Below are 22,423 nucleotides of genomic sequence, written 5' to 3' on the forward strand. Positions count from 1 at the left end.
GAGAGGGGCAGGGCCGTTGACATTAGCGTCCCGAACGTTAACCTATATGACACGACTTGATGCATTATGTATGCACTTTATTTTCTCTCAGTGACATTTCATTAATTCATAATTACACTGTGCCGTTTGATCTCAGCACACCTTTTGGTTTTCTTTTTTTTTTTCCTTTTTTTTTTGAGAAGTCGAGCTAGCCAGGGCGGGAAAGGAAAAGCGCTAGGCCAAATTTCCCCTTCACTTGGCTGAGATGTCTGTGCCCTTAGACAGCTAATTTATCTGGGGGTGTCAAGCGGAAGGCAGCAGGGGAGGAGAGACGAGTTGAGGGCTGGAGCGCTGTGCGGAGGGAGTGAATGGATCGTGACAGTGCTTTTCTCTTCGTTCCCGGTCTCATGCTAATTAGCGCCGCCGCGAAGAGGCTTTCCAGAAGCACGCGGACCCCAATGTGAAGCTCTCAGGGCCCCTGGTGGGACGTGACGCAATGCAGGGGCATCCCTGTCTGATACCCAAAAGCAGAAACAGCGTCTGGAATAAACCCAGCAGACCCCCATGGGGGGCTTCCTCTATCTGCTCGCTGCAGACAAGAGCCAATCTAGCTGCTAAATCTTTTTTGTATTCAAATTAGCACATGAAAGTCTTTGAGTTTGCCTCAGAGTTTAGCGGGGACGTTTAACTGATGCAAAACCCTGTGTTTGGGCTAAGAAATGCTGGACAGTTTTGACACCTAGAAAACTCTTAAGGTGGAGGTTGCGAGGTGTATTCATCATTTCCGGTGTGAAAGTGTCTGTAGAAATAATGATGTGTTGTGGTATCAGCCAGGCAGTCAGTCTCCAGCAGCTTTCTCAGAGTCGCTCAATTTATGTAAAGGTTGCATACCAAGAACTGGTCATGAAAGTTCCGTATATCGCTAAGTTGAATGCCCACTGCCGTAGGGAACATGGTCGTTTCTCCCTGCACTTAAAGGCCAAACTGTCAAATCTTCCACCCCCTTTATTAAGGTTAGTTGCTTAGAAACTAGATGCTATGTTTTTTCTGGATATGTTTGCTGAACCATGTGTGCAATTGTACGATTAGCAGCTATGATTTTTTGAGATTTCAGATGACCTGTATGAATCAATGTTGTCTGGATTAATCTGCTGTTAGTCCAGAGAATTGTTTAATGTGTTGAAGCTTTAGAATTGGACAGGTTTTGGTCCTGCTGTTCTAGAGACAACAGTGAAGGTGTTTATAGACCAAATCAGAATACTCGTAAACATACAGGTTCACTCAAAAACAAAAGATGCTTTAAAAGGTTCTTTAAGGGATGGCATCGAAGAACCACTGTTTCCATAAAGAACCATGTTTGTAATAGAGATGTGTGAATGTAAAGAATCTTTCAATTGTTAAAACAAAACAGCAACAACAACAACTTTACATCAAGTAAAGAGTCTTTAGACCAAGGTTCTTAAAACTTTACACCGTTCACACAACATTTACACAGTTACCTTAACACATTTAGTTCTTCCAACAGGTGCCCTAAACATCCATCCTGACAAAAGTTGTTCGTATGACAAATCTAATACCAAGACATGGTCTGGGCAGGGCAGAATAGCTTTGGCTTTTCTCAAAACTTCCTTTATATACACTGCTCAAAAGAACAAAGGGAACACTCAAATAACACATCCTAGATCTGAATGAATGAAATATTCTCATTGAATACTTTGTTCAATGAAATCAATGGAAATCAAATTTATTAACCAATGGAGGCCTGGATTTGGAGTCACACACAAAATTAAAGTGAAAACACACACTACAGGCTGATCCAACTTTGATGTAATGTCCTTAAAACAAGGCTCAGTATTGTGTGTGGCCTTCATGTGCGTGTATGACCTCCCTACAACGCCTGGGCATGCTCCTGATGAGGTGGCGAATGGTCTCCTGAGGGATCTCCTCCCAGACCTGGACTTAAGCATCCACCAACTCCTGGACAGTCTGTGGTGCAATGTGACGTTGGTGGATGGAGCGAGACAATGTCCCAGATGTGCTACAATCTGATTCAGGTCTGGGGAACGGACGGGCCAGTCCATAGCTTCAATGCCTTCATCTTGCAGGAACTGCTGACACACTCCAGCCACATGAGGTCTAGCATTGTCCTGCATTAGGAGGAACCCAGGGTCTGAGGATCTCATCTCAGTACCTAACGGCAGTCAGGCTACCTCTGGCGAGAACATGGAGGGCTGTGCGGCCCTCCAAAGAAATGCCACCCCACACCATTACTGACCCTCTGCCAAACCGGTCATGCTGAAGGATGTTGCAGGCAGCAGATCGCTCTCCACGGCGTTTCCAGACTCGGTTGGGCTGTGAGCACAACCCCCATCTGTGGACATCGGGCCCTCATACCATCCTCATGGAGTCGGTTTCTAATCGTTTGTGCAGACACATGCACATTTGTGCAGAAAGCACCACCAACAAGTGATCAAAACATCAGCCAGAAAGCATAGGTACTGAGAAGTGGTCTGTGGTCCCCAACTGCAGAACCACTCCTTTATTGAGTGTGTTTTACTAATTGCCAATAATTTCCACCTGTTGTCTATTCCATTTGCACAACAGCATGTGAAACTGATTGTCAATCAGTGTTGCTTCCTAAGTGGACAGTTTGATTTCACAAAAGTTAGATTTACTTGGTGTTATATTGTGTTGTTTAAGTGTTCCCTTTATTTTTTTGAGCAGTATATATATATATATATAGAGAGAGAGAGAGAGAGAGAGAGAGCTGGGTCTGGATCTGGAGGTGGATCTGGATCTGGAGGTGACGCTGAAGTGGGGTTGTGACCTTTCAACATCCCGACTTCACTAGCGCTCTTGTCGTGGAATGCAAATCTTCACAGCAATGCTCCAAAATCTAATAGAAAGCCCTCCCTGGACAGTAGAGACAGTTACTCCAACAAAGGCAGGAGATACTCGGAAGAAGCAATGAAAGAGCAAGTGTCCCAGTACTGTTGTCCATGTAGTGTAGCTGGCACAGGGCTAGTCAATCAAGGTCACTGACCTTAATTAGCTTATGAGGGCTATGGCTTGTTCACGATCACTGAGAAGTGCTGGTAGGGTTGCTAGAGAGGCCAATCAAAAGTGAAGATTTAGCAGTCTCTGGAGTAGTTGTGCACTGTTCTACTGTGCAGTGATGTGCAGTACGTACTGGCCAGGCAGGGTACTTACATTTGCTTTAGGCCCTTTTTTTTATTATTTTGAAACTGTAAAATATGGGGAGTGGAGTAATCTCACTTAAAATATTAAAAAAATGCACAAATGGGTCCTGTTGTGTATATACCCATTTTATTCTTATTAGATTACTGAAGTGAGTGTAAACTTGCTAAATGAATGTATGCCAAATCATCAACCTTTTTTTTTTTTTTACATGTAAACCAGTACTGAAAGATCCTTTTCTGAGAGGAAATATTCTTCAGTTTATGATTAGCCCTCATTGCTCCCTTTTCTGTCTAAAATTGGGCTGCACCTGTTCATTGACATACTTTTTATGTTTAATAATGGAGGCCTCTTCATCTCATAGCTGTGATTTCATCTCACACAAAAGCTGTTACAAATGGAGGCACTGCATCACTTCACTGGCTGCTACAGGTGTAACTGACATTTTGCACCACTCTTAGTCATATCTGTTGCTAATACATACCTCACGTATAGTAAATGCTAGCACATCAGTTGCTAATACATACCTCACGTATAGTAAATGCTAGCACATCCGTTGGTAATATACCTCACGTATACTAAATGCTAGCACATCTGTTGGTAATATACCTCACGTATACTAAATGCTAGCACATCTGTTGGTAATATACCTCACGTATACTAAATGCTAGCACATCTGTTGGTAATATACCTAACGTATAGTAAATGCTAGCACATCTGTTGGTAATATACCTCACGTATACTAAATGCTAGCACATCTGTTGGTAATATACCTCACGTATAGTAAATGCTAGCACATCTGTTGGTAATATACCTCAAGTATACTAAATGCTAGCACATCTGTTGGTAATATACCTCACGTATAGTAAATGCTAGCACATCTGTTGGTAATATACCTCAAGTATACTAAATGCTAGCACATCTGTTGGTAATATACCTCAAGTATACTAAATGCTAGCACATCTGTTGGTAATATACCTCACGTATAGTAAATGCTAGCACATCTGTTGGTAATATACCTAACGTATAGTAAATGCTAGCACATCTGTTGGTAATATACCTCACGTATAGTAAATGCTAGCACATCTGTTGGTAATATACCTCAAGTATACTAAATGCTAGCACATCTGTTGGTAATATACCTCACGTATACTAAATGCTAGCACATCTGTTGCTAATACATACCTCACGTATAGTAAATGCTAGCACATCCGTTGGTAATATACCTCAAGTACACTAAATGCTAGCACATCTGTTGGTAATATACCTCAAGTATACTAAATGCTAGCACATCTGTTGGTAATATACCTCACGTATAGTAAATGCTAGCACATCTGTTGGTAATATACCTCAAGTATACTAAATGCTAGCACATCTGTTGGTAATATACCTCAAGTATAGTAAATGCTAGCACATCTGTTGGTAATATACCTCAAGTATAGTAAATGCTAGCACATCTGTTGGTAATATACCTCAAGTATAGTAAATGCTAGCACATCTGTTGGTAATATACCTCACGTATACTAAATGCTAGCACATCTGTTGGTAATATACCTCACGTATACTAAATGCTAGCACATCTGTTGGTAATATACCTCACGTATACTAAATGCTAGCACATCTGTTGGTAATATACCTCAAGTATACTAAATGCTAGCACATCTGTTGGTAATATACCTCACGTATACTAAATGCTAGCACATCTGTTGGTAATATACCTCAAGTATACTAAATGCTAGCACATCTGTTGGTACAATACCTCACGTATAGTAAATGCTAGCACATCTGTTGGTAATATACCTCACGTATACTAAATGCTAGCACATCTGTTGGTAATATACCTCACGTATACTAAATGCTAGCACATCTGTTGGTAATATACCTCACGTATACTAAATGCTAGCACATCTGTTGGTAATATACCTCAAGTACACTAAATGCTAGCACATCTGTTGATAATATACCTCACATATAGTAAATGCTAGCACATCTGTTGGTAATATACCTCACGTATAGTAAATGCTAGCACATCTGTTGGTAATATACCTCACGTATAGTAAATGCTAGCACATCTGTTGGTAATATACCTCACGTATACTAAATGCTAGCACATCTGTTGATAAAATACCTCAAGTACACTAAATGCTAGCACATCTGTTGATAAAATACCTCAAGTACACTAAATGCTAGCACATCTGTTGGTAATATACCTCACGTATACTAAATGCTAGCACATCTGTTGGTAATATACCTCAAGTATATTAAATGCTAGCACATCTGTTGGTAATATACCTCAAGTATATTAAATGCTAGCACATCTGTTGGTAATATACCTCACGTATACTAAATGCTAGCACATCTGTTGGTAATATACCTCACGTATACTAAATGCTAGCACATCTGTTGGTAATATACCTCACGTATACTAAATGCTAGCACATCTGTTGGTAATATACCTCAAGTATACTAAATGCTAGCACATCTGTTGGTACAATACCTCAAGTATGCTAAATGCTAGCACATCTGTTGGTAACATACCTCTAGTATACTAAATGATTGCATAAATATTGGCAATATACCTTTAATATACTAAATGCTAGTACATCTAATGCCAATACACCTCTAGTATACTAATTGCTAGCATTAATATTGGCAGTATACCTCTAGTATACTAAATAATTGCATATATATATATTGGTAAGTATAGTAAATGCTAGCAGGCTACTGGCGAGCCGAATCCTTCCTTCCTAAAGGACAAAAATGAAGGACTGAGAAATAACGTAGCAGATTTTTGTGATTAATCTGAAGTAAAACCAGCTTTTCATCTTTAATCTGAGAGACTAAGCTGTTGTTGTAAAACAAATGTTCAAGGCTGTCCTGCTGTACAAGAGCAACACATTCAGGAAGAGTGACATGTTTGGGACTTTATTTAAAATAATACCTCGGTGGGGTCACTGAAGCGGCAGCGGACACCTCAGATAACAGCGTGAGCCGCCATCATTTGTTTCTGCTTGTTTATCCCCCTCAATTTTTTAGTTATTTATATATGTATTTTTTGCAGATTCAAGAGCGGACGGAGGGCCGCAGAAAATCGATCACGCAGTCATCGGCGGGGTTGTTGCCGTGGTCGTGTTCGCCATGCTCTGTCTGCTCATCATTTTGGGCCGCTACTTTGCCAGACACAAAGGTAAATCAACTGCCCTTTCATAGATGCTGCTGGTTTTTCAGTGGTGTTTTGCTGTTCCAACAGCTGAAATGATCACTAAAACATTGAGGTAGTTGTGTGAATTGATTAACATGGTGCAAGTCCTCTGCTATTTTTCTGATTATTTTTGAGTAAGAAGGAATAAAAAAAGAAAAAAGATTTTGGTGGGTCCAGTAGAGCTGAACGGGTCATTCAACCATTGTGGTGGAAAATTGTGTTTTATTTGAACCCAAAAAATAAGCTGAATGAATAAGCTCTTTAATTCATCTTAGTTCACAGTCTGTTCTACAGGCAGGTCAACCCTAAATTCCCCAAGTTTCCCTGTATTGTGTCTCATTATACAGCTTTATAGCTGGTTTACAGCTTTAGGGAGGGGCAACATGTATATTCTTTAAATAGATGCTCAATCTTTACGATCTAGGCAGTTGCGACAGGCTATTTCTGACTGATCCTGAAGCCTCTGACCCTTAACCTGTAGGCTATCTGCATCTCCTGAATGTCTGCAGTCACAATCAGATCAAACTACACTTTAACACATTAACCAATGCATTATTCAATAGCAGCATTTCAAGTCGTTTTTTGATGTATTAAGAGTAGTAGAGATCAGGAGCGATCAGCGTTTTTGGGGCAGATACCGATCATTGATCGTCTTTCAGGGCAGGGCTGGATTCCACATTAACCTTTTCAGGTAAACTTGGTAATGTATCATCGTGCACCCACTGTGTTCCACTGTGTGTTAGATGTGGAATCAACCACATTTAACACACCGTGGAACTCCGAGCACCAGCTGAGCGAGCCCACGCGTGAAGTCCCCTACAGAACTGCACTGTGGAGCTCTCTGTTAGCTTCTTTTAGCTTTCCGACAGCTGCTGCTGTACTTTTGGTGGTGGTTAAATGTGGTCTGCAGTGTTTGCTGTTGTGGTTAGTGGTGTTTGCGTTCTCTGCTGTGTTCTCACAGTACTCAATGTTTTCGTAGCATGGTATCCGGTTAGTGGTGTTAAAAGTCTTAGCTCTGCTTTCTCCACAAGGTGCGTTAGCTTCACACATTCTATAAATATGTGAGTTTGAGTAAGACAGTAAATAAATAAATATATTAATAATAATAAAACGCCAGACTGACTGAGCAAATCCTGCACAACACAGGACATGTAGTGAGCTGCTACTGCACTAGCGGTTGGACAAGGAACTGCAGGACCCTGTGACTGAGAAGCCTCGTGCAGTGCTGCTATAATCCCTTACTATGGAAATATGAGCTGATCGGTTCTCAGGGTCAGCGAAATTGGAGAAATATTGCAGATTGCATATGTTGGCTAAAAATCACCCGATACTGATACACAACTAATCAATTTTTCCATCTCTAATAAATATGTGGCTTTGGTTGGGGTGAAAAATGTGCTAAAGTGGTTTTATAAGCCTATTTATAACCCTGTTATTTTGCCTCAGACTGTAACACCTTTTATGGAGAGCTTCTGAGAAGAGCTCTGCTTTTATTGGCTGGTTTACGAGATGGCCTATAGTGGCCCAGCATAGAATAGCCTAGCTTAGTCCAGTTTTTAACACCGTAGCAAGAAAGAACTTTGGTTAGATTCAAGAAAAATGACAAGAGTGTTGCTGTCTTCTCAATGTCCAGAAGGCACAGTGTGTGGTTAGCTAGCCGAAGAGACTGTAGCAGGGTCAGGTATGGTAGCTTTTTGCCTAGCACCTGCTCACTTCTCTGGTTCTTCCCCAGCCCTCCGGTAGCCCCCGCACTGAGCGATGCTTCATCCACTCGACTAGAGTAGGCATTGTGTTTAGCTTTGAAAGGCTTTCACTTGTGGGCTGGGTGGTTTATGGTATGTGAGTTCCATTATTTTAATGTAAAATGCAGACAGATGAGACTAGGGGAACTATTCACACTAAATCCAGACTATAAACGGTGTGTTTTTACAAGTGGAAATATATTTAGCCAGAAACTGAGTGTATGCTTCACTGAATATTATTCTAATTCACTTCAACACTTTCTAACATTACAAAAATCTCTCTCTCTGCTTCAGGCACCTACTTCACTCATGAAGCTAAAGGAGCAGAAGATGCTGCGGACGCCGACACGGCCATCATCAATGCCGAGGGCGGACACAACAACACGGACGACAAGAAGGAGTACTATATCTAACTCTGACTAGAGCCGCTAGCCACCCCAACCCCCCCTGCCGGACCAGGAGCCTGAGGGGGTCCTGCTGGGTTTGGGAGGGAGGGCTCGGGTTAGGTCAGGCTGGGTTTTTTTTTTTGGATTGGGGGTCAACCCTGCGCAGCAGAAGAGGAAAGGAGAGGAGAGGAGCGCTGCCATTGAGACTGAAGGGGTGTGGGATGGAGGAGCGTGAAGGAGAGCTCACTTTTAGAGAAGCTTCGCCATCCAACACCTCCCAACACCTCCTGCTGGTGCCAGTTTTGTTTAGTTTTTTCGACATTTTCGCGAGAAAAAAAAAAGAAAAAAGAAGAGAAATTTTGTGCCTTGTTCTATTTATTTAGATGGAAAACACCTACTTTCTCATTCCCGCACCCACGAGTTGCGTACTGCTGGCTCCCTTCATACAGCAGGCCCCGTCATGCTGTGCTTTTTTGACGCCCGCACACCAAGCACACACTCCAGCATTCACATGCTCTCCTGCCAGCTGAGTGGAATACACGCCACATACACAGACACACACACATACACACAAACACACACTAGTTCAGACATGAGATTCAGTTTTGGGAGTACTGTTTAGGTCTCTATAATGACTTGTTTCTGAGTGATTTATCGCCTATTGGGTCTCTTCATCCCTCTCCTGATATTAAGCTTAGAAGTGGGTGACATTGTTGTGACAAACCTGAGCTGAAACCCATTCCGGTCCTCTTGTGTTGTTGCATTATTTAATAGCTGTTCCGTGTGTGCAAATAATCTGCTTGTGTTAGTATTCATTCATTAGCGCCATGCCGTAAATGCCCACCTAGCGGTTTAATGGTAATTGCATCCGTGCATTAAAAATGAATGCCAAAGCAAATACATTAAATTGGCCTCGGTTCAAATGGATAGAGAAACTCTCTAATGCCAGCAAGCCCCCACCACCGTCCTCATATCATAAAACAGACATGCTCCAGACTATAAAGTAGCTTGTGCTCTATTTCTGTTTTCAGAAGATGGCATCAGGTGTAGTCCTCAAGGTTGGCGGGCTGCCACTGGCTGCAAGATTGAGCACTAGCGGTTTTGCGCTTATGTGTACACCCTGCAATAAGGCATACAGTAACATCAGCCTGTACGTTCTGAGCCATGTGCCGCTGCGTGCCCTCCTACTGGCGCAATTTTTTTTAAAACCTACTTCTGCATCCTCAAACTCCCTTCAGCTCGCATCCTACATAGACGCCCGCCGCTTTGATGGTACGTGTTTCATGTAATTCTGTGGGGGCCTTACATATCGTTTTCTTATTCTTTGTTTTTCCTTCATGCCATTTAGTGTCCTAGGGGGCTGAAATAGGATGAACCACATGATGAATAGTGTAGAATACATAAAGTGACAGTATTTGAGAAGTTTGAATATATTGTTGACTTTGAAATTCTCATGGCTGCACATTGTTTTCTTGGTCATAGAGTTTACATGACTTGTGAAATATAGAATGCTACTACTTTTTTATTATTATTATTATTACTATTATTATTTGAATTTTATTGTATAATCTGGCCAAGACTATTTAACAGGATTTGGAACCTGGGAACTCTTATTACAGTCTAAAAAAAAAAAAGCTAATATATTATGATATATTTATGCTAGTCTCATAGTTAGCCAGCATCGCTGTTTGTTCATTTACCTTGCTTTCCTTTTGCTTTTTTGATTGTTTGTTGTACAGTGTTTTTTCGGTTTTATTAGGCATATGTGGGTTTTTTTTCCAATGCACAATGCCTTGAATTTCAAACAACTCGCCTGCATTACTGAAGGAATTAAAAGCTGAATGGGGGAAAAAAAAGTAGAAACAAACATTTTCAACATCTTGTCATCCACCACTCTGCCATAAGTGACTTGGTGAAAGCTGGTTATAAAACATTTTGTATCACTAAAGCCTTTTGTCTAACTTTCGTCATGTTTCTTGACCCATCATCTGAGAATACGTCAAAGTTTAAATTCGTTCACAATGTAAAAAACTATTTGGTGTTTCAGTAAAAGGACACTAAAATGTAGTATCCAGGCTGCCTTAACATTTTGTGTTTGTTGAACATCCGAGCGGAGATCTGAAATACCTGAATTCCGGGAGGAGGAGCATATATAAGTCCCATCTCTACATGTTCACCATAAAGCACTACCACCCAGTTTCCTACCTTTAACTCGGCCAAGTCTCTGTTTTAGCCTCCTTTATCAGAGAGGGGACTGGCCTTTTATCTCCAAGTTCGGAGTTCTCCTTCGTCTCTTACAGTCTCCTCCCATATAGTCACATGCTGACAGCATGATCCAAACAGAACATTCAGTAAACTCAAAATTTTGAGGCAGTTAATACCAGGTGGTGTGACACCAGAGATGGGAAAAACTGATTCTTAAAAGAGTCACAAATCTTTCTTAAAAAGATTCTGAATTGACTTTAAAAACCTTCATATCAAACATTTTCCCATTCAATATCAAGTATTACCAAAGCTAATATCCCGTTACCAATAAGGCTTTTTTTTTATTTGAGGGGGACTTCTGTGGCTTTTACAGTGACAACCAGTAATCAATTCATTTTAGCATCAAAGACACATTCAGTGTCATATAAACACAAACTCAAACTCAAAAAGAAATTTAGGAATTCAATGATTCCTAAACATATTGTTGTGGTCATGGAAAAAAAAAAAAAGGTCGTATCCCAAAAATGTCAACCTACTTGACATTCAATGGAAATGTAGCAAGATTATATCCCAAGGATTTCGGGAGCATTTCTATTAGTCCGTTTAACATGACATTAAAGATTTTTGACAGTAATGAAATGTATGTAAGAACACAGGCTTTTTAACAATTTGTAAGCGTTAGAATGCAAACAGCTAAATATAAAGTACAAATAAAAACTACACTGGGGGTTTCAAGAGTGTGCCTATCATCCGCAGTTAATTTTCTGAATTTCCCATGCAGTTTAAGTGCCCCAGTGGTTCATTAAGGTTACAAAATGATGAACTATTACACACAAGTTGCTTTTGGGCATGTTTAAAGCCCAGGCCACAAGCTCACAAACATCAAGCAAAAGCTATTGCACTTCTTTAGAGTAAAAACCTTGATGAACTAATAATGGTCTCAAGAGGAATTCGTACATAAGCAACTAAATAACCATTGCATTCGTACAGTGTTTACTAAATATATACTGACCTGAAGATCTGGTTTTTTTTTCATTGGACAGCAACGATGTGTACAAATTAGACACAACCCAAATACGCAGGAATCAAACAAATGTTACAAAGCAACCAGTGTAGTTTTCGAAGTCTAATCTCAACCACAACCTAAACTTAACCTAACCATCATCCTAACCTTAACTTAAACTTAGCCACAGTAGAATGGGAAACTCTTACCCATTCTGCAGGAGTTTCTGTCCTTCAAGTCCTTTCCCAATTCTTCATCAAGTACATGGCAGACAGGTTGCGAGTGTTCGGCAAAACAGCGCCACCAGTGGACTGGAGCTGTAGTGGAAGTCATAAAATATGTGCAGAATATGAGCAAATGTTACATATGTCTCGAGGTACACTTTTAGTTATATGTTCACATTTTATGAGATCTTATTAAAATAAACAGATGGATTAAGAACTGTTATCTGTTCACATCACAGCACCTACAGGGGTCAAGAGATTTCCACCCCTAGTGTTTCACCACCAGTTCAACACCATTTTATTCCACATTGCATGATCTTTCCAACAAGAGCACTGATCGCTGAAGTTCATGTCATGACTCTGTAGTCAGCATCATGCCCATGTTCGCAGCTCCAGGGCTTCTATGACAAAATGAAGTGGTTTTAAAAATTGGTGCAGTCATACCCTGTGGTAAACAGATGTTCCAAAGCCAGACGTTTGTCCTGTGTAGATTTTCTCCCGAATGTCACCAGAGCCTCTAAATCAGTATATTCAGTATATTAATATATTGCTACATCTGTGCTACACAAAGCTAACACTCCTGAATGCGAAAGCAAGTCCACTACTAAACTTTAACACCATCTTACCACACCAGCTGGTCAAACCAATGGCTACTACTGCCAAAGCAACTTGCCTACCTACCACAATGGATTAAGCCTGCAGGTTCAGTATTTTGGTGAGGTTGTCTTAGAAGGTCAGTCCAATGCTTGCATGTAACAACAGTCTTATTAATACATCTTGTAATACATATCGTAATCTTGTATGGGGTTTGGAACATTTCTACAGGGTGCAGTAGCAAAGTTTTTGAAATCCATTAATTTTTGTTATAGAAAATCTACCACAGACCCAAAATTACGAACAAGGACATGATTCTGGCTACAGAATGTACAGAACTTCAGAGGTTTGTCCTAACAAAACCTTGGATTTCTGAAACAGCAATTACTTTAAAAAATAATAATAATAAAAGATAATAATATATATAATAAAGCCTCTGTAGCTACTTCTAAAAATCTAAATCTGTATGACCTGTGTAAAGGTTTGGACATCACACTGGTGTCAGAATAAAATCTTGCAGACAGTTGCAAAGGTTCCCGTAGTTAATTGGCAATGCAGCTGAGGTGCAGCTTCATGCTCATAGTTCACTTCACAGTTGGCAAGGTGTTCTTTTTTTCTCTCTAAATGAACCTTTGCTAATTGTGGCCAAATCATTCTGTTTTGATTGTTCAGTCCACAGTCATTGTTCCCAAAACCCACTGGGCATCTCCAAGGCCTCTTGACGTTTGTAGCTAAACTTTCATGCAGGTTCTAGCCAGTCATATTGGGGCACTGGTTTGCCTGTCTTACCAGCACATGAGCTGTTTTATACGAAGGTATTCTTGATCTTCTTGATTCTTGGACATCCATTACTTGAAGAGTCAGCGAATTCCTAAAGCTTGGAGATTTAATTCAGCTGACAGTCCTTGCCTTAGGTCTGATGCTAATTAAGGTCTAAGAGTTTTGCAACACCTAGGGTGTCCAATCTTTTGCACAGGCCACACTGATGATTTAGATTCATGTTATGGAAGACAAAGAAACTGTTCATTAGGTTTTGCTTAATTTGATAATGGTTGATTAGCTACTGAGGCTGCTTCTCAATTAAAAACAAAATGACACAATGTGTCTTTTGGCCAAGAGCCATGGGTGCCCATACTTTTGCAAAAGTAACCAACAGATGTACAAGGGTTTAAAATAAGGAATGATTTCTCTTCTGTGGTTTACCACAAAAAAAGTGAGAAATATTACCAGCAACAGGCACCATTTCCCAACGTCATTTTGATTCTTTCCTGTCTCAGGTCTACAGGTCTGTGTCCGCTATTCCATTTTATTGCATCTCAGGTAGAATGCAAAAATTAGGCCCCATAGCATAAGAGACAACGTTTGAACTGGTTTCACCTATAGTCCACCATTCAGCACCCCATGTTTTCCATTCAGTGCGTTCAATCAGTCCTTCAAATGCAGTGCACTGTTTTAAATGTTGATACTTTGTATAGATAGGTCACAGCAAATGCTATCAGGCTTGTGAAAAAGTTCTCTCAAAAGTGATTTTTGGAATTCCACCTTCACGATTCACCGTTCCGTTCTTTTTAGACCACCTCCTGCATCGCCCAGAGTGAGTTGGTGTTCACTGTTCAGATAGATTTTCTGTCCGATATTTTGTCTCATCTCTGTAGTTTGTATTTCTGTGTAATGAGAGCTATCTACATGTTTCCATCTACGATTTGTATTTGATCATAAAAGTACATTTTTAAAGAAATGGAGCAGTACTTGTCTTAATAAAAAAAAGATATATTAAATGTTCAAACACTGCTTCAGCTCTTTTCTTCTACAGTCCTCGTCCCTTCATTACCGCCTCTTAAAATGCTTTAATGTCTTCGATTTGGTGGGCCCTACAGAACATGCTGGGGGGGGGGCGGGATTAGGCTGGACTTCAGTGAGTGAAGAAAACAGTGGATCAAAGATGCTAATTATTTCCAGAACACTGACACCAACCACGCCAAAGGTGAGCTTTCTGAGGAAACGTCTGAACAGGGTTTGTCAATGTGATGCCAATTACAATTGCAATCTTAATACAGAACAAAAGCTTTAAAACCATCAAAAAGCGACGCAGTCGACTCTTCCCTGTAATTGTAATTCCTTTGGAAGCACTATAGTTATGTCTTACTCCTCATGGCTGAGCATATCCACTGTATTGTGGCAGTACAGTACAGCTAATCTCCTGTTTTGGTCTTAAACCTTTTGTTGGAAAAGTCTCTGGAGAGGTGATTAGCTCTAAGCCCGAAAGAGCCTGTCAACTGCTTTGGCATCAGCGGCGTTATTGCTTAAATCTTCATCTTATTTATCTGACACTTGTTTACCTGCATCAGTTGAAATTTTCGCTTTAGTTTGGAAACTAAACGTGTTGTAAGAAATATTTTTATCTCTTCAACTAAAATGAAGGTGCTGAACAACCTTAATTTGATTCTTTTTTCGGTCAGTGGTTGCAAAAAGATAACTAAACTAGTGGTGTCAATCTGTCAAGAAGTTTAATTGCGTTAATCACAATATTCTGTGAGTAATGATGACTGCTAGCTAGCATGTCCTTGAATTTGGGTAGAAGAACAAATAAATGTATGCCTAAAAACTGTCTAGAGGAATCAGTTTTTTTGTTTCTTAGGATATTTTGGAACACGAAGAAGCTCAGACCCAGAAGTTTTATTAGAAAAAATTAGAGGAGCAGCTGAGAGATAAAGAGCGAGAGAGATAGAGCAGTGAGGGCTAAGAGAATGAGAGTTAGTTATGAGATTTAATCCATATTTCAGCATAAATAAAGGGTAATCAACCCTCTAAGCTCAACAGTAGCGAAGCTGTGTTTACATCACTCAATAAAACCACTGATACGTCACCAGGCTCTGTAAAGAGGGGGACCAATGGAAGGTTAATGTGTAGAATGCTGACAGCACTACTTTAAAAGCATCAAAAAACATCCTGAATCACTAAGATCATATGTCTTTGCTTTACAAAATTAATGAAGTGATGTAGTACGTGAACACTGTTTTGGAAACTTATCATTGACCTCACGGACCAGCTAGGCTGCAAAAACAGGAAGACTCGTTTGACTCAATCATAAAATGAGCTAATCAGTCAATCATTTGGTCGTAGTAGAAAGCATGCAATCATGCAGGTACAGTTCAGCAGCTTCAGGCAATCTTTACATCAACTATCAGATTTTAAGCATGGTGCCAAAAGAGAGTGTTTCTAGAACTGTGGATCTCTTGGGATTTTCAGCACAACAGCCTCTAGAGTCTTCTCAGAACAGCAGAAAACCACAGTTGGTTTCACTACTATCAGCCAAGAACACAAAGCTGAGGCTGCAGTGCCTCACCAACACTACACAAACATAGCCTGGTCTAATGAATCTCGGTCTCTGCTGAGGTACATAGGTGGCAGGGGCAGAGTTTGGTGCCAATCTGCCTTGTGTCAACAGTCCAGGCGGGTGGAGGTGGTGTAATGGTGTGTGGAATGGTTTCTTGGCACACTTCAGAGTATCATCTGAGTATTGTTGCTGACCACACACATCCCTTAATGACCACAATTTACCATCTTCTACTACAACGACTTCCAGCATGATGATGCAACATGTCACAAAGCAAAAATCATCTCAAACTGGTTCCATGAACATTACATTGAGTTTAGTGTTTTTCAGTGGTCTTCCCAATCACCAGATCTGAATCCAATGGAACGCTTTGGGATGTGGTAGAATGGGAGGTTCACATTATCTAAAAAAAATAGAGTGATGCAATTATGAATCTTAGAGTTATGTTTCCAACATCTTGTGGTATCCATGCTATAAAGAACAGGGGTCCTTTTGAGTGCCTTCCCCACTTTTACTATAGTGTTTCTAATAGGGCACTCAGTATATCTACCTATTCAGCCCACAGCAGCTTAGCGCGGAATTGTTTTAGACCTGACTAGGGTCATAGCACAGGGCAGCCAGTCAGGGCACAGGTCATTTGACTGTATCCATCTTCAAATGCTCAGTTTGTATAATTCAGGAACTACAATCAAATCAATACAGTACAATATGAGGTACTATAAAATTACACTATTAAAATAGGGGCTTTTAAACAGTTCTGCTGTAGAACCTTTACATTACGAGGAGAATGAACTCTAAAGGAGAATGATTCTTCACACCACACATCCACTGGATCAATAGGAATGAAAAAATCTTCTGTGGCATCACTCCAAAAGAACCCTCTTTTTGGCATCTTCATTTTTAAGAGTGCAGCACTGAGAGACAGAAGGCTGAACACACCAACATGTTAGGGGGTTAAGGAGGTGCCGAACCAGACTCAGAGTAGGTTGGAGGTCAACTTCCTCTAAAGAGGGTCATTGATTTGTCTATTGCCCTTCTGTCGGCTTCACCGTTCCAGTTTTCCAGCGTCGCAGTATTCCACTTTGAGCACTGTGGCAAACATTGTTGGCAGTGTGAGCTTTGTGGGCCACAGCGATTAATCACTGTCAGTCTATCTTGTAGCGGTCATCAGATTGGGTGCTGTATGAATCCTCAGTTTATGCCACGAGTCCAGACTGCTCAACAGCCCGGTGGATTCAACTAAAACTCTTTAAACAAAGATTTCTTAAAGGATTACGGAGTAAAATTAGCAAGCTAGTGAAGGAAATCCAAAATTTCGAGAACTGTGGCAAACAGTGCACTGTGTAGTTTAGTGAGCCACAGAGATTAACCACTGCCATGCCTTGAAGCAGTTGCCATTAGGATGGACATTGTAAGAATGTACGTTCAACTGCTCTGCACGTTCCTCATTTCAGATTTGGTTAATGAAATGATTCCAAGCATCAGTGCTAAAGAATCGTGAACTTCTGAGACACCTGAACAGTCCTTATTTAAACCTGTTCAGCCCATGTTCATATACTGAGGTGTGAGTCTGTCAATCTCTTATGTCTTTAGTTGAGAATTGGTGTTTAGCCTTTCTGCAAGTTTTACTATTACGTTTTCTGCTATTTGCTGCAAGAAAAAGTAAAACACTTCCAAAAACATGGCAGGTTTGATGTCTTTAACTGCAGAAAAACATTCTATCTGAAGAACTGAGCTAAAGCGTTACCCACAATAAATACAGTGGGATTGAACTTGAACTAATGGACTAAAAGACCACTTCAGGATTTGTGCAATGTGTACTAAATATAGTTTGAAAAACATGCATTTACAAAATGGTGACTTTACAGGAGAAGACTAAAAGGTTCTCAACTTTGAATGGAAGTCAATGTAAAATATTTCTATTGATCCATTCATTATTGAAAACTAAAAACAGACAAAAATGGACATGACCTAAACTTAACCATAACCTAAACTTAGTCAGACCCTTAACCATAACCTAAACTTAGCCAGACCCTTAGCCATAACCTACACTTAAGCATAACCTACACTTAGCCAGTCCTTTAGCCATAACCTAAACTTAACCAGAACTTAAAATTAGCCAGTCCCTTAGCCATAACCTAAGCTTAATCATAACCTAACCTTAACCAAACCCTCAACCTAACTCTAACCTTAACCATAACCTAAACTTAGCCAGAACCTTGACCATAACCTACACTTAACCAAACCCTCAACCTAACTCTAACCTTAACCATAACCTAAACTTAGCCAGAACCTTGACCATAACCTACACTTAACCAAACCCTTAACCTAAACCATAACCTAAACTTAGCCAGATCCTTAACCAAACCCTTAACCATAACCTACACTTAACCAAACCCTTAACCTAAACCATAACCTAAGCTTAGCCAGACCCTTAACCATAACCTAAACTTAACCATAACCTAAACGTAGCCAGACCCTTAACCAAACCCTTAACTTCACCAACCCTTAACCATAGTAAAATGTGAAATGTCTAACCATGTCTGCAAGAGTTTCCATCCATGAATCCCTTTATAAGCTATAAAATGGAGAAACGCTGAATGCTGAGGCACCACAGTTTACTCAGTTCTTCTTCAAGCACATGGCAGGCTGGGTTGTGTGTACTTGGCAAAACAGCACCACCAGTGGACGGGAGCTCCTTGCGAATATAAAATAAATTTCAAAATGTGTATAAATATCTTTAAGCAAGCGTTACAAATTTCTTGGGCTGCACACGATAGTGATATCTGTACGAATTCTCAGACCGTTGTTAGGCCCTTCAGACTTTCTATGATGAAAGGCTAATTGTTTGAAGCTGTTTCAGACCTAATGCTGCTGCAAGCTGTGGAGGAATGGTATTGTTCTATTTTCCCTCTAGATCATACTTTGCAACAAGTACAAATGTATTCCCCACATAACACTCATGGACTTTCACAAACGGGGCTGGCCTATCAGGTCCCATGACCCAAAACATGGAACAGATCACTCGGAGGGAACTGCATACAGTGAGCATCAAAGATACAGGATCTACGCCCACCATGTTACATCTCTCCCTCTGTATTAATATGCTGTGTTCACGTTGATCACTTGCACAGTTAACAACACAAAATGGCAATGTTCATCAGAGTTCATCTATAAGGAACTGTAGTGGTCGTTGGTTGGTTTGTGGGTGAAGATGCTGTGCAGATGTTGTAGCCATAGGTGCTGCTCTTACTTTAGTGGCCACCACACATAATGGACTTCTCTGGTCAATCCTGCTAGCTGACGACAGAGGACAAGAAGCCTGTTTTCTAGCTGCAGTCTGCTTGATCCTTCATATGCTGCTTTATTTTAGGATCGGCCTGCTAAAGTATGGTGTCTCTCCGTGACTGATTCATGGTGGGAAGTGTTGGGTGAAATCTGCATCCAAAAAGCAGTTCAGCAGCTATTTGTCAGCTTCTGCTGTGTGGTGTAGTCCTGTAGTTGCAAAGGAAGCCTAGCAGTGACTGTTTAGCTGCTGGCCAGTAAGGTGTTCTTTTTCAATGTCTGAATCCCTAGTGTTGACTGAACTTTTTGAAATCCTGACTATTGGATGGAGGCCCATTATCAGCCTGCACAGCTTCCAGAATCCCATAGGACAAAAAGCTCCTGTCTAGCTTTGGGATGGCTGTGATGGAAGAAGTGGATTTCACAATTTCCACCTCAGGATATCTGAGAGTATCCCTCATCAAAACCTACCATCAGGTTTTCCCCAGATAGAAACAGACCCATGAAATCTATAGAGACATCTAGCCGTGGACCTCTGGGGAGCTCTGATATTTGTAGTGGCTCTCTATGATGTTGCACTGTGACGGCTGGGCAAGGAAAGCAGTGTTTGATTGCTTTGTCAACCATGCTGCCCATACTTGGAATCCGTATCTTCTCCCTCAGTAGCTGCTTTGATTTTACAATGTCTAAAATGTCCTGTGTGAGCAAGACTAACAGCTTGTGCCTGCAGTGAATTTGAGAGAACGAGCGTTGTGCCTCTCAGGAGCACACTGGGACCAAGATTTACAAAGTTCCTCCTTTAAATGGAAAAGAGCTTCATTCAATGGTTATTCAGGTTCTGGACCAGGTTCCAGAAGGTAACAGACACATGACTTTGCACCTCTGCATGCGGCATGGCTTTGGGAACGGTATGGTCTGCGGATGAACAGTGCTTCCCTTTTCGTTTGGGAATAACGTTATTCCACCTTTTGGTCATCTTGTGCGTCATGGTGACAGAACCATCCCTAAGCTTAGGGTGGGGTGTATCTCTCGGAGCCTCTGGAGCACAGCTTTGAGGCTGTTGTAGTGCTCATCTAGTGTTTTCCCATACACAAGTACATCATCGCTGATGTTTCTGGCATAACAGATACCCTCCAGCACTGGCTTTATGGTGTTTTGAGCAGCTGCCAGACAACGGCAACATTCAGATCATGGATAAGGTCATCAACTATTGGCATGATGTGCCGCTCATATTTTATTGCACGACTATGGATGAAACACATGATGCTGGTCCAGTGCTTGTTCCTGTCATGGCTCTCCACCTGCTTTCTCCTGTGGCAAGGTATTCTGCAATGTGACTGAGCAGGAGGTTACACAGGGTCATCTATGTGCAGTCTGACTTGGTATCCTTTTAGCTTACCAGTGCCTCGAAACAGATCGTCACAGTCTTCAATGAGTTGGTTGATAAGGCCTGGGTTTGCCGACTCTGCCACAGTGGACAGGGAGTTTATCATTTTGAGCAGCTGCCTGTAGCTGCCTCAGAGAGCCACAGTTGCCATTAGTGACAGAATGTCGCCGGAACACGCTTATGCTTGGAACTCACCACAGCAAAGGATTAGCCTTTTAATGGCAATGCCTCTGTGGACCCATATACACATATTCTGGCCTTGGAGTGGTCTAACTTGCAGTGGTCCTTGACTTTTTCATAGGTGGTTTCAATCACTGGACTCTGAATCTATAATCGCATCTGTTGGTGTATGCAAAATGTCAACCTTCCTGTGCGGCTGCGTAGGCTTTTGTAGTGTGGAGACAGTATATACATAATAATCATCTGCGGCTGATGAGGTGTCCTGCCGTCCGGCACAGTGACTGGGCGGTGGAATACTGTGGGCCTTGACTTTAAGATGTTCAAGTGTATGCCTCCTTGTTCTGGGATTTGTAAACCTTCAACTTTTAGCATGCTCTACACAGCTTTCCTCTTGCAGGACGATGTAACTGACCACTATCATGGGGAAACTGCCCTCCACAGAAAATGCTTGTGTAATGACTTTCTCTTGTGTAATGGCCTCTCTGATTGTTCTGCATGCAATGGTAATTCACCTCTGTGTGATGGTTGTGGTTGTTTCATACACTTTGCTTGCCTTTCTCATATTTCTTGTAATCCTACGACATCAAGAGCCCGTTTAAGCGTCTCAGAGTCGTTTTTGAGCACCATCCTACAAAACCTTAAGGAATTGCATCTCGGAATTGTCTACAACTTTATTTCTTTCTCCACGTCACTGAATTCGCAAGTTGCTGCTAATTTTTGGGGGCATCTGAAGTTTTGTCTGATAGAACAAGTGCACCTCATACTTCAGATTTACCTTCTGTAAGATATTTATAAGATTATGTTGGTAAATGAAGGAAATGCAAAGTAAGAATTTCATTGTACAGTATAACTGCTTTGTGTTTCTGCTTTGCACATGACAATAAACTCTTGAATCTTGAATCTCAGTGCGCCACAACACGCCACACAGCATTTTGACAGCACTGCATTACATTTAAGCCGTATGAAGGCCACAAAAGGCCACAGTAGATGACCTGTGACCTACAATTTACAATTTAATTTAATCTATTGGTCACTAAACAAATGCTAAGGCCCCAGTTACCTCAGCTAGCGTTACTATCCTAGTCCTGTACAGTTTCAGCTTTCAGTGGAAGCTGCCATATTTATAAAAATGTTTTTTTGCAGTCTAGCTCTGCTGTATTTCAACTCTTTTGTCATATTTCATCATTTTAGTACCTCTGACATTTAGTCATCACCTAGGGAAGAGGGATGGGGATTATATCTTTTAATATGTGACATCTGTCATGCTGCACATGCCTTGTATTTTACTTGATTGCTATAATAAACCGCACTGGAGAGAGACTGAAAAAAAGTTTCTACATTGCCATGGAATTCTTTTGCAGTCCCAGTCATCAACCATCTGAAAAAGTAATTACCTCTTAAACATAATAACTGGTCTTGTCACCCTTTAGCAGCACCAACTGCAACCAAATGCTTCCTTTAACCGGAGAGTAGTATTTCACACGGCTGTGGAACAATTTCGACCCACTCTTTGTTGCATAATTGCTCTAATTCCGCCACACTGGAGAGTTTTTGAGCATGGGCAGCCTATTTAGGGTCCTGCTACATCATCTCAATGAGGTTCAAGTCAGGACTTTGACGAGGCCTAGGGTTGAGTGGTATCCACGTTTTTCTAGAGTTATATCACCTTAAAATAATATAATAACGTGGTGTATGATATTA

General features: G+C 40.9%; 1 protein-coding gene across 2 annotated transcripts in view; it reads left to right on the forward strand.

Annotated features, from left to right (window-relative positions):
• The window catches only part of cadm1b (cell adhesion molecule 1b), a 256,172-nt gene extending 241,899 nt beyond the window's left edge, over positions 1–14,273 (forward strand). For both annotated transcript variants that reach the window (XM_072692170.1, XM_072692171.1), the window contains 2 exons: positions 6,239–6,364; positions 8,416–14,273. In XM_072692170.1, coding sequence (XP_072548271.1) covers positions 6,239–6,364; positions 8,416–8,534 — 245 coding nt within the window. In that variant the 3' untranslated portion in view covers positions 8,535–14,273. The remainder of the gene's footprint in view (positions 1–6,238; positions 6,365–8,415) is intronic.
• Positions 14,274–22,423: the final 8,150 nt, after the last annotated feature.

Source organism: Salminus brasiliensis, chromosome 11 (assembly GCF_030463535.1).
Source record: "Salminus brasiliensis chromosome 11, fSalBra1.hap2, whole genome shotgun sequence".
Classification (NCBI taxonomy): domain Eukaryota; kingdom Metazoa; phylum Chordata; class Actinopteri; order Characiformes; family Bryconidae; genus Salminus; species Salminus brasiliensis.